Genomic DNA, 13,353 nt, shown 5'->3' on the forward strand with positions numbered 1-13,353 from the left:
TGTGCCTAGATGTAGGTACACAACAGTTGTAACGTAGGTTTTCTCCTAGCTATAGATGCTCAAATGAAAGATGTAGAAACCAAAAGCAACAAAATAGACAGTTTTCAAAATAGACATTTCATCTGTAGCTTACAAGTTACTGAAGCCGTTCAACGCGCAGATGTAATCCAAGAAACTTTTTCCCAGTAAAATAAAATCATGTATTGTGTCAAATGCATCCAAACAATAGACTAAACGAGAAAAAGTTTGGTTTCTAAAGTTTTAAGGCATTAAAAAAAAGGGTACACAAGAAATAATCATTAATAGGATTTTAATTTTCTGTGACAAAAAATATCACAATTAATGTGTATTTGTATTAACTTATATTTATTTATTAGAATTTTTTAAGAGAATTAAAAAAAGGATTATTTTCTCATTTTTAATCTGAACTAAAGATGGGCCTAATACTATTATATAAATGCTGACTTAATACTACAGTAGCATGCATGGGCATAATTTATTAAAAATTGTTATAATATCCAATGGGTGCAGCTCAGTTGGTAACTTGGCGCTGAGTTAGTGGGTTAAATATGTGTTCGATTCCCGCTGAATGCATTCTTGGGGAGGGGGCTGAATCTTTAGCCATCACTGTTTTCCCGCACTCCGGATTAATCTCATAGCCGGCTCAAAGAGTCAAAGCTCGTGAAGATACCGGAGGGAGCCAACTCGTCTCAAAGAGATAATTAGGGTTGGGTAACTCCAAAAAAAAAAAATTAAAAATTGTTATAACTAAATATATACCTAATAAACATCAATAAGCGGCATAATATTTTTTTTATTTTGCGTGTGATCTAATTGACGGAATTTATTAGAGATATCACGCTTAAAAAAATCATTCATTTATTTTTACTCAACAACTTTAACTATTGAAGTACTAATTCATAACATAGATTGGAAATAATATTGTATTATCATTATTGTTTTATTATTTAGTTTTAGAAACTTCTTTGGATTTAGTCCATTAGTTCAATTAGCCTCTGTAAATAGAGAGCTCTCTCAATACAATAAAATCCTTTCATATTTCTCCTTCAGACAGACGCTTCACTTCAGGGTATTGTGTTTTCCTTGGAAGAAATTTGGTCTCTTGGAAAAGTAAGAAGCAAACTGTGGTAGTCAGATCAAGTGCAGAGGCAGAATATCGGGCAATGGAAAATGCAATATGTGAGCTCATATGGTTATGACAATTGATGAAGGAACTACATTTTTGTGAACAACAGTTCATGAAACTTGTTCGGTCTTGTTGAACCGTATAAGGATACCTCATGGGTATGCTCTCAAAGATATCTTAGAGATAGATATCCGATTGACTTATAGCCAATACTCCAATCACTGCGCACTATCAATGGGCATGTAGCCAAGACGTGGGTGTGTGCACAATGTTGGCAATAACAATAAATAGGTCAAAGTGTGTACCTGGGATCTTTAGCCTCTTATTTATAAGGACTACCTTCATAGACTTGGGCCTTTGAGATCTCCCAGTTGATATGAAACCTGCCTTGATTGATGAGGATAAGGATCTTACCCCTTGATCCTCTCTAGATTATATTGTTGCGATATCCCTATCCAATCTTGCTAGTAATAGGGTTGTTAGGATATGGATCCAGTCTATAACAGTTGCCCCCCAGCCCAGCAGTTCGGAAGCTTAGACTGTTGGGGTGCCTAAGTCTGATTGATAGGTCGACCCTACCGAGGTACTATGATCCTGCCTAGGGTCTGGTGCGGCTACCTCTTCTTGGTTTGGCTTTTTATATTGACTTCTTTTTTCTTGAAGTCTCTGATTGGTGAGGCGGTGTTTGCCTTTTTTTGACTTTGAGTTCGACTTCTCTTGCTGAGGCTCTTTAGTTTTGACTAGGCTTATTGTCAGTCTTTTATATAGGCGTTTGCCTAAGTTTTAGGATGGTGTTTCATGCCTTCTTAATAATTAACTCGACTTTACACTCCCTGGCTTTAAGTGTCGTGGTTTCAGATTTGGCTCAGTTTCGCATACCGAGATCTCTATTAGCATAGATTTGACCTTTTGCAAATGTGTATTGTACTTTAAGGAAAACGACTTCTCTTACTGCGACTTCCCCCTTTTGGATTTGGGTTGCTGCCTATGTCTTAATTTTGGGAAGGTCTTTCGTGCCTTCTTCAACGATTAGTCCGGCTTCGAATACCATAAATTCTCTTGTTTTTTATTGACTTAGTTTCTTTTGTCATAGTTTAGATTCTTGAAAGAGGAGTTCGCCTCCTCGATTTTAAGCCCGAATACGTATACCGTGGCTTTTATTTTGAGCCCCGCTTCATTCGCGGTTGATTTTTTATTTTAGCTCGACCTATTGGGTCGCGAGCCTTGTCACTTGACTTCGTTGCCAAAATCTTGAATAGGAGCCCGACATCGTATGCCGAGTCTTTCTTATATCGACTGACTTTGTTGCCGCAGTCTTAAGTTACTAGGGAAGTTTTCTGCCTTCTTTATTTTGAGCCCAGCTTCACATACCGTGACTTTCTTTAAATTGACTTGGCCTTTTCCTTGTCTAAGCTTTCGAAGACGGTATCTTTGCCTTTCTGATTTTAGCCCGGCTTAACATACCGTGGCTTTACTGTTGGACTACACTTTTTGCCAGTCTTGTTTGCTAAGGTTGTATTCACCTTATTGAGCTCGGCTTATCATGCTGTGGCTTTTGTATTTGTGACTTGGCCATAGTCGCTTTATATTTCTGGCATTGGCTTTCACCATATTTTGTTTGAGCCCGGCTTCGCATACCGTGACTTTCCATTGTGACTTGGCTTCTTTTGCCTAAGTCTTATATTTATGGAGGCAGACTTTGCCTCTTTGAATTGAACCTTGGCTTCTTATGCCGTGGCTTTTCACTTTGAGCCACGCTTCATTAGCGATGACCTTTTTATCTGAACCCTGCTTTTTACGCCATGGTTTTCTTATTTTCAACCCCGCTTTATTTGCGGTGGATTTTTAATTTGAAGCTGGCCTGTTGGGCCGCAAACTTTGTCATTTGACTTTGTTGCCAAAATCTTGAATAGGAGCCCGACATCATATGTTGCCTCGATTTTTCTTTTATCTCAAATTAGGGTGTGATTCTTTTCCAGGATCACGTTCTCTCCAAATTTGTATTCTCGGATTGGGGTGTGATCCTTTTGCTAGAATCACATCTCTCCAATTCCGTCTTCATCTTTATCTCAAATCGAGGTGTGATTCTTTTGCTAGGATCACATCTCTCCAAGTCCGTCTTCATTTTTATCGTGAATTGGGGTGTAATTCTTTTGTTAGGATCACATATCTCCAATTCCATCTTTCTTTTTTTCGAATCGGGGTGTGATCATTTTGCTAGGATCACATCTCTCTAATTCTGTCTTCATATTTATCACGAATTGGGGTGTGATCCTTTTGCTAGGATCATATCTCTCCAATTCCGTCTTCATTTTTATCTCAGATTGGGTGTGATACTTTTGCTGGGATCACATCTCTCCAATTCTGTCTTTTATTATTATTATTATTATTGTTGTTATTTCGGATTGGGGTGAGATACTTTTGTTAGGATCACATCTCTCCTTTTCCGCCTTCATTTTGATCTCGGAGCTTGAAGCTATGGCTATGACCGAGTTGAAGCTCAAGGCGGAGGCCAAGCTATAATCTTGAAGCCCTTGGCTAGGGTGAGTTGGAGCTCAAGGTAGGCTGGGCTATTAAACTTAAAACCCTTAGTTGGGCTGAGTTGAAGCTCTAGGCTAAGGTCGAGCTTTTAAACTTTAAGCCCTTAGTTAGGCTGCGTTGAAACTCTAGGCTAAGGCCAAGCTTTAATCTTGAAGCCCTTGGCTGGGCTGAGTTGGAGCTTAAGGTCGAGACTGAGTTATTAAACTTAAAGCCCTTAGTTGGGCTAAGGCCGAGCTTTTTAACTTTAAGCCCTTAGTTGGGCTGAGTTGAAAAACTCTAGGCCTTGCCGAGCTTTTAAACTTTAAGCTCTTAGTTGGGCTCAGTTGAAGCTCTAGGCTAAGGCCAAACTTCAATCTTAAAGCCCTTGGCTGGTCTGAGATGGAGCTCAATGTAACATCCTGAGCGCTGACGAGGGTGGGGAGTGATCGCCGGTGCAAAGAGGCACGAACAAGGAGCGATTCCTGACAGGCTTCCAGCGGGGGGTTACATGCATGAATGAATCGAATCGATACCCGAAAGAGAGGGATTTCAAAGATTGTGCAGGTATGAGACTGCACAGTTTGAGATAGCTTATAAGAATTAATTGGTACTACCTATACTAACAAGATGCATCTACTTTTCGGTAGCCCGGAACGGAAGAACTCTATAGTTAAGCGTGCTTGACCTGGAGCAATTCTGGGATGAGTGACCTCATGGGAAGTTTTCCCGGGAAGTGTGCGAGTGAGAAAAAAGCACACTGAAAAGTCTCGTGTTAGTATGTGGGGATAATCATTGATTCTTGAAGCGTCCGGGTGTTACACTCAAGGTTGAGGCCGAGCTGGTAATCTTGAAGCCCTTGGTTGGGCAAAGTTGGAGCTTAAGGCTAAGGTCAAGCTTTAATCTTGAATTCCTTCGCTGGGATGAGCTTAAGGCTGAAGCCGAGCTAATAAATTTGAAGCCCTTAGATGAGCTGAGATGAAGCTCAAGGCTGAGGTCCAGTTTTTAAACTTGAATCCCTTCGCTGGGATGAGCTCAAGGCTGAGGCTGTGTTAATAAAGTTGAAGCCCTTAGCTGGGCTGAGATAAAGCTCAAGTTTGAGACCGGGATAATAAATTTGAAGCCCTTAGTTGGGTTGAGATGAAGCTCAAAGCTAAGACCGAGCTTTTAATCTTGAATCCCTTCGCTGGGATAAGCTCAAGGATAAGGTCGAGCTAATAAATTTGAAGCCCTTAGCGGGGCTGAGATAAAGCTCAAGACTCATCTGAGCTTTTAAACTTGAATCCCTTCACTGGGCTGAGCTCAAGGCTGAGGTCAAGCTAATAAACATGAAGCCCTTCACTGGGCTAAGTTGAAGCTTTAATCTTGAAGACCTTAGTTGGGCCAAGTTTGAGCTCAAGGCCGAGGCCGAGCTATTAAACTTTAAGCCCTTAGTTGGGCTGAGTTGAAGCTCTAGGCTAGCTTTAATCTTTAAGCTCTAGGCTAGCTCAAGACTGAGGCCGAGCTAATAAATTTGAAGCCTTTGGCGGCACTGAGATGAAACTCATGCTTTTACATTTGAAGCCCTTAGCTGGGCTGAGATGAAGCTCAGGGTTGAGGCCGATCTTTTAATCTTGAATCCATTCACTAGGATAAGCTCAAGGCTGAGGCCGAGCTCGTAAATTTGAAGCCCTTGGTGGCCTTTTTTATCTGAACCCGACTTTTTACGCCGTGGACTTTGAATTTGAGCCTCGTTTCTTTCGCAAAGGATTTTTTAATCTGAACTCGGCTTTTTATGCCGTGGTATTTTAATTTGAGCTTCGCTTCTTTCGCGGAGGCTTTTTAATCCGAACCTGGCTTTCCATGTTGTGTTCTTTTAATTTGAGCCACGTAATTCGTGGAGGCTTTTTTATTTGAACCCAGCTTTTCACGCCGTGATCTTTTAATTTGAGCCTCGTTCCTTTCACACAGGCTTTTTAATCTGAACCCAGCTTTCTACGCTGTGGTCTTTTAATTTGAGCCCCGCTTCTTACACCATGGTCTTTTAATTTGAGCCTCGTTCCTTTCGCGAAGGCTTTTTAATCTGAACCTGACTTTCTATGCTGTGGTCTTTTAATTTGAACCCCGCTTCTTACGCAGAGGATTTTTTCAACCGAACCTGGCTTTTTATGCCGTGGTCTTTTAATTGGAGTCTCATTCCTTTTGTGGAGGCTTTTTAATCTGAACCCTATTTTCTACGTTGTGGTCTTTTAATTCGAACCCCGCTTCTTTCGCGAAGGCTATTTTATCCGAACCTGACTTTTTACGCCGTGGTCTTTTAATTTGAGCCTCGTTCCTTTCGCAGAGGCTTTTTAATCTGAACCTGGTTTTCTACGTTGTGGTCTTTTAATTTGAGCCCCGCTTCTTTCGCGAAGGTTTTTTTTATCCGAACCCGACTTTTTACGCAGTGGTCTTTTAATTTGAGCCCCGTTTCTTTCGCGGTGGCTTTTTTTATCCAAACCCCTATTTTTACGCCGTGGTCTTTTAATTTGAGCAGAGTTCCTTTCGCGAAGGCTTTTTAATCTGAACTTGACTTTCTACACCGTGGTCTTTTAATTTGAACCCCGCTTCATTCGCAGAGGCTTTTTTTATCTGAACCCGGCTTTTTACGTCGTGGTCTTTTAATTTGAGCCTCGTTCTTTTCGCGGAGGCTTTTTAATCTGAGCCCAGTTTTCTACGCTGTGGTCTTTTAATTTGAGCCCTGTTTATTTCGCGGAGGCTTTTTTAGCCAAACCCAGCTTTTTACGCCGTGGTCTTTAAATTTGAGCCTCGTTTCTTTCGCGAAGACTTTTTAATCTGAATCCAGCTTTCTACACCGTGGTCTTTTAATTTGAACTCTGCTTCTTTCGCATAGGCTTTTTTTATCTGAACCCGACTTTTTACGCCGTGGTCTTTTAATTTAAGCCCTGTTCCTTTAGCGAAGTCTTTTTAATCTGAACCCGGTTTTCTACGACGTGGTCTTTTAATTTAAGCCTCGTTTCTTTTGTGGAGGCTTTTTTATCCGAACCCGATTTTTTACGTCGTGGTCTTTTAATTTGAGCCTCGTTCCTTTCGCGAAGGCTTTTTAATCTGAACCCGGTTTTCTACGCTGTGGTCTTTTAATTTGAACCCCGCTTCTTTCACGAGGGCTTTTTTATCCGAACTCAGCTTTTTACGCCATGGTCTTTTAATTTGAGCCCTGGTTCTTTCGCGGAGGCCTTTTTATTCGAACCTGGCTTTTTACGCTGAGGTCTTTTAATTTGAGCCTCGTTCCTTTCGCGGAGGCATTTTAATCTGAACTCGGCTTTCTACGCCGTGGACTTTTAATTTGAGCCCCGCTACTTTTGTGGAGGCTTTTTTTATTTGAAATTGACTTTTTACGCCGGGTCTTTTAATTTGAGCCCCGTTTCTTTCGCGAAGGCTTTTTTATCTGAACCCGGCTTTGTACGCCGTGCTCTTTTAATTTGAGCCCTGTTCCTTTCGCGGAGGCTTTTTAATCTGAACCCGGCTTTCTACGCTGTGGTCTTTTAATTTGAGCCCCGCTTCTTTCGCGGAGGCTTTTTTATCTGAACCCGGCTTATTATGCCTGTGTCTTTTAATTTGAGCCCCGCTTCTTTCGCGAGGCTTTTTTATCTGAACCCTGCTTTTTACGCCGTGGTCTTTTAATTTGAGCCTCGTTTCTTTCGCTGAGGCTTTTAAATTTTAAGGCCTCTTTTGGATTGAAGCTGGGTTATTAATGGTCTGTCAGTTCCCTAGCCCACAAAATTTGGGATGACTTCCTTTAATAAAGAATTCAAAATTCCCATGTTCCTTTTTTCTTATGATTTAATGACCTCCAAGTCTTCACTTGCTCCATCAAGAATTGCGATGACGAGAATGTCCATCAAATCGTCACTTGCTTGGACCTGGAGCTCCATTCTAGAGTCTCTCGGAGGATCAAAAGCCCTTTTTGCGAGTAGGGTTTGTCTCCTCATATATATGTGGTTTCAGCAATTTCAGAGTCGCGAGGCAGCCTGCAATCTGTAGCTTCGCATTACACTGTGCGTGTTTACCATGGATGAGAGTCGAAATTTGTCGTTCCCCACAGACGGCGCCAATGTTCGGTCCTGTTGAACCGTATAAGGATACCTCATGGGTATGCGCTCAGAGATATCTTAGAGAAAGATATCCGACTGACTTATAGCCAATACTCCAATCACTGCGCACTATCAATGGGCATGTAGCCAAGACATGAGTGTGTGCAGTAATGGTAAATAGGTCAAAGTGTGTACCTGGGTCTTTGGCCTCTTATTTAGAAGGATTACCTTCGTAGGCTTGGGCCTTTGAGATCTCCCAGTTGATATGAAATCTGCCTTGATTGATGGGGATAAGAATCTTATCCCTTGATCCTCTCTAGATTATATGGTTGTGATAAGAATCTTATCCCTATCCAATATTGCTAGTAATAGGGTTGTTAGGATATGGATCCAGTCCATAACAAAACTCATTTGTAACAATCAAGCCGCATTGCACATATCCTATAACTCAGTCTTTCATGAGATGACCAAACATATTGAAATCGGCTGTCACTTTGTTAGAGAGAAGATTCAGTTAGGAGAGATCAATACAACATTTGTCAATTTCCATGATCAACTTGCAGATGTTTTCACCAAGGCTCTTAGAGGTCCCCGAATAGATTACATATGTAACAAGCTGGGAGCTTATGATAATACGAGTCAACTTGAGGGGAAGTGTTGAAAATAATATTATATTATTATTGTTTTATTATTTAGTTCTAGAAGCTTCTTTAGCTCTCTTGTACAAGCTTATGATATTACTGAAGTCATAGTATTATGTCTTTAAAATAAAATAATTTAAAATTAAATTATTGGTACATAAGTTTATGCATTGTACATCCTCTATGTTTAAAAAGCTCTTAAATAAACGGACATATTAAAAATACAATATACAATATTATTCATAATAGACTAAAATTTAGAATAGTTGATTCTTATTAAGATTGATGTAGACCAATTGGCTATCAATAGTGGCATAATTATTATTATTTTTTTTTGAAAGTTAGGTTTGACACAATCAACAAAGACTTTAAATTTCTTATTCAAAGAGCAAATGTAAACATAACTCTCCATTCCACTCAATACGATCTTCATCAACAACAAAATGCTTAACTCAAAAAAGAATTTTCCCAAGGGGTAAGCTTACGGCATGTTTTATTTAAAATTTGTTTTAAAAGAACTATTTTGTAAATATTTATCATTTTTACGATGTAAATTTTATAATTTTAAAAATTTACTAATATTTTATTAATAACACCTTTATAAATAAATTTAATTTCCTTTTAATTTTAAGATCCAACTCTATTCAAATAAGTTTATTATTTTATTTGAGAAGTTTATATTATAAAATATTTTTGAAGAACTAAAACATAAAATCAAAAGTGAATGTCATTTTTGGTCCTCAGCAAATTTCACAATACCCGCTTTAGTCCCTAGCAAATAAAGCTATTCGTGGTCCCTAAAAAATTCAAAATGGACCCATTTAGTTGAAATCGTAGTCCCTCACAAATTCAAAAAAGTCCCACATTAGTCTTTCAAAAGGACTAAAATGAGTCCACTTTGAATTTCTTAGGGACCACGAATAGCCTTTTTATTTGCTAGGAATTAAAGCGGGCATCGTAAAATTTGCTAAGGACCGAAAAAGAGTATTTACTCTAAAATCAAATTCAAACATACCCTAATTTGTAGTTTATACTAGATAGGGGTGTCAAAACAGTTTATACTTTATGGATCCTCACCTAATCTTTAGTATCCTACTCTTTAGTTTTTTCGTGGAGGCTCAACCAGGTAACTCATTATAAATAGAAGTCATACCCATCAGGTACACATTTTTTTGGCTCATCTTTACTTATACTGTACACACACCACATGCCTTGGCTAACGTCGTACTATTTAGTGCACAATGATCCACATACCCTTCACTACAAAATTTAAGGTATTTTTTGGGGGTCAGATTTGCAAATTGTGGAAGTCTTTGACCCACACAAAATATATTTGTGGCATTCATACCAACCTCCAGTTTCGCATGTGCCACAACACATTTTGTGGCGTCTTTGTGTGCAACGCCACAATTTGTTTAAGTATTTTTTGGAGATTCCAAACCTCCACATGTTGCATTTTTTGGAGGTTCCAAACCCCCACAATTGTTATATCATTTTCTAGAGGTTCTAAACCCCCACAAATGTCACTTATAGACTTCGACAACATTTAAAACTTCCTGGAGGTCATAGACTGCCATAATTTTTTTTATCATGTTGGCAGATTTAAATCTACACTATTTGTCACATTTTGTAGCAACTTTAGACTGCCAGTATATAAAAGTTAAAAGATTTATATATCATAATTTGAAAATTGGGCGCATCACTTGATTTGTTAGCCAATTCATTATTTACTTGTCAAATCTTTTAAGATTTCCTTGAAAACAATAACTAAATACTAGTTATCCAAAAGCAACATTGTAGTTCCAGAACAGATAAATGGAAGTCAGAACCACAATTAAGCAAGTAGGACATAATCAATATGGTTGAGAAAACTGAATATAATTTTCAACAACAGGCAATGATATTGTTCGTCAACTGAATATAATATTGTTACACTCCACAAGAAAACTAAACTATAATAAACAGAAGGTATACAAGGCACGAGGTAGGGTATTATAATATATTCCCAAATATTTAAACTCAAGTTTATAGATCCATAGATAATCAAGCTACTGTGTCCTCATTCTGCTACTTTCTGTTGCCCTTATCTAAGAGAAATATGGATGTGCTTGCACGATTTACACCGAAATTAAAAAATAAATAAGAACCATCTAAGGCAAAAGATTATGAAGTATAAGCAACATAAGAACCATGCTAAGGCAAATGGATAAAACTAAAAATTAATCAGCCCTTTTATCATTACCATTACTTCAAAAGCAACGCATGTTTCATATGCTTTGCCCATTAAGAAGCATATTGCAAAAGATAGCTGTTATAGCATAACAAAATGTATTAAAAAAAAAATAAGCTTACCAAAAATAAGAAGAAAGAAATAAGGACATTCGCAAACCCCAAAATTCAGAAATACGGAAGAGAGCCTCGGCTTGCATGTAGATGTCAGCGGAGGCAAAGTGAAAAATTTATTTTAAAGTAAAGCAAATTAATAGATGAGTCTAAAACTCCACGCTGGATGTTAGATATTAAAGACAGAATTACAAAATTTACAAATTAATAGATGAGTCTAAAACCTTGTGTTTTTAATATGGGTTCAGTCCTATACCAGCTTTGATATTAATTGATGCGAAACTTACAAGAATCTCACCTCAAAAATTAGCTCGCATGGTAGGAAAATCCAAAATCCATATAAACCGCATACCATAATCTTATGTTTCCAATGTGAGACTCAAGAGACTCATGTCTCAAACCTTGCAATGAGATCGTAACAATAAACACTATATAAAGTGCATACCAAAAAAAAAAAAAAACTATATAAAGTGGAGAAAAAGGGACTCAGAAGAGGAATTCAAGAGCTTTTCTATGGCTTCCAACCTTTTCTTTTATTTAAAATTCTCATATCGCAGAATTCATTACACAACTCAATTGGCAACGACAACAAAAAAATGTACCGAATGCTTTTCAAGCAATACTACTATCACGGCAGCATTTATTAATGAACCACGTGTAAACTAATATTATAATATAATAGAATTACATTAAATTAATCTTACTTGCAATCTTTTCGCTTCATTATTTAAAGACTGATTTTGATGCAATAAGTAACCGTGTATAAACAATATTGAACATTTCATAACAATTTGTTGACATCCAAAGCATGATAAGGAACAGAAAACTTTGCCATATAAAGAGATAAGGAACAGACCTTTCGGGCAGCAAGCTTGTACTTTTTGGCCTCTAGATTTGCCAATCCTGCAGCACATCGTAGCTTTGCAACCGTTATTGGGTCAAGGGCTTCTGGTACCTGTTCTGCCTTGCCAACGTAGCTTGTAACATGAGGAAATTGACCCATCTCAATGCTGACCAGAATCACACTCATACACATATGAATAATATGCTTTGATGTGGTGCAATAATCCCGCGTACGGATAACTTTTAAAAGCATCCCCCAATTGACCATGAGCATAGTAAAAGTCTCCAAAATCATTGTATCCCATTCTTATGCTTTCTTTAATCAAGTTTGTCTCGAAAAAAGAAAGGAAAGCTGAAGGAATAGATAGGGAAAAGCAGCAATATAAATTTAATTAAGGTAGTTAAAGAAGGAAAAGGAAAAAGCAAGTCATATTAGCATATCACACAAGAGGAGGCTATCCCAGTAAACAGAGATAAATCACTAAACCTATTCATGAGGCTTCATATTTTTATTTTTGTTTGGGTGGTATCCATCTAGTGTCTTTACCATGCCAATTATGGAAAGAAACACTCTTGTGTGACCAACACTTTGATAAAAGGTAAAACTCCACCAGGATACCACTTAGAATTTACATTACAACCATATCAAATGGAAATGAAATGACAATTTAATCTTGCATGTTTGATACATTTCATCCGAGCACTAACACAATCACCAAACAAGATGATGCAGAATTTCCAGTCCAGTAGCAGACAAATGTAAACAACAACCATCTACCCTCTAGGGGTTCACAGAACATGGTAAAGATAACTAACTATCTGCAGAATTTTTTGCATCAACCAAACACCAACTCTTCATCTCTCAAGCTACACACGTGACCCATAAATAACTACCATTGAGTATCAAAAAGATACAAAAACAAAAGCCTCATGAGGAGGGGCAAAATTTACTAGGTACCTTACAAAATGACCTAGTGTTTTCTCTACTGCCTTCTGAAAGTTGTTAGCAAATCAACAAACTCATAATATATATTTTGTAAGATCAATGAAATCTGCAGTATGGTCAACGACATGCAGTACTCTATTATTAGGACAATAAAAAACTGCACCAGCTAAAGTCAAAATCATATCTCATATCTACAAATGCCTGCTTGTATGTATTGGAAGCAAACCCAAAATCCAATTAAAAAGCAAACAATGCTCTAATATATCAACTTCTATTATTGTCAAATGAAATTAAGCATACCGAGTTACCAACTTACTTCCGTAGTCATTTGCTTCTTCTTTTCTTTTTCACTTTGGTACCAGTCATAAATTGGGGTAAAATCACAATCTTTCAAGTTCTGAATTACATGATTTCTTCCTAGCATCTTTCGCCAGTCATTCCAGAAATTTTCCTTGAACGTATCTTTCTGCATGTAATCTGTATCTCACATGACTGCATACATTGTGGCAACCTGCAAAATATATTTGAAGTTCATAATGTTGGGAAATTCGTTCCCTCAAACTCCAATGTCAAGCGGTTCCAGGGGAAGCCCGTGGCGGGGGTCACCACCAATGAGCTAAGGCTACACCAACCGTAGCAAGTGGATCCGACACCATGTCTCAACCCAAAACCTTAAGGCATTGGGTTCATGGGTCCTTTCACTTATATACTCTTCACTTAGCTCATTACCAACCAATGTGGGACTCATCACACTTGAATATCTCAACAATCCCCCCCTCAAGTGTGAAACCCACCATTGGTATGCTCCCCCTCAACCGAGTACCCGAAGCGCAAAGTACTCGA

General features: G+C 38.3%; 1 protein-coding gene across 1 annotated transcript; it reads right to left on the reverse strand.

Annotated features, from left to right (window-relative positions):
- Positions 1-10,307: 10,307 nt before the first annotated feature.
- On the reverse strand, positions 10,308-12,255 carry LOC133292173 (COP9 signalosome complex subunit 1-like). The gene is made up of 2 exons (XM_061490550.1): positions 11,578-12,255; positions 10,308-10,686 (listed from the first exon to the last, which is right to left on the reverse strand). The coding sequence occupies exons 1-2, from the start codon at positions 11,857-11,859 to the stop codon at positions 10,591-10,593; spliced, it is 378 nt and encodes a 125-aa protein (XP_061346534.1). The 5' UTR covers positions 11,860-12,255; the 3' UTR covers positions 10,308-10,590.
- Positions 12,256-13,353: the final 1,098 nt, after the last annotated feature.

The sequence above is a fragment of the Gastrolobium bilobum genome, unplaced genomic scaffold, assembly GCF_033153095.1.
Source record: "Gastrolobium bilobum isolate Gb01-03AN ecotype WA unplaced genomic scaffold, APGP_CSIRO_Gbil_v1 utg68659, whole genome shotgun sequence".
NCBI lineage: Eukaryota > Viridiplantae > Streptophyta > Magnoliopsida > Fabales > Fabaceae > Gastrolobium > Gastrolobium bilobum.

Coding starts and splice junctions, on each gene's coding strand:
- LOC133292173 (XM_061490550.1), bottom strand. CDS start 11,859: ATGATTTTGGAGACTTTTACTATGCTCATGGTCAATTGGGGGATGCTT. Junction 10,687..11,577: donor ACAAGCTTGCTGCCCGAAAG/GTCTGTTCCTTA, acceptor ATGCTATAACAG/CTATCTTTTGCAATATGCTT.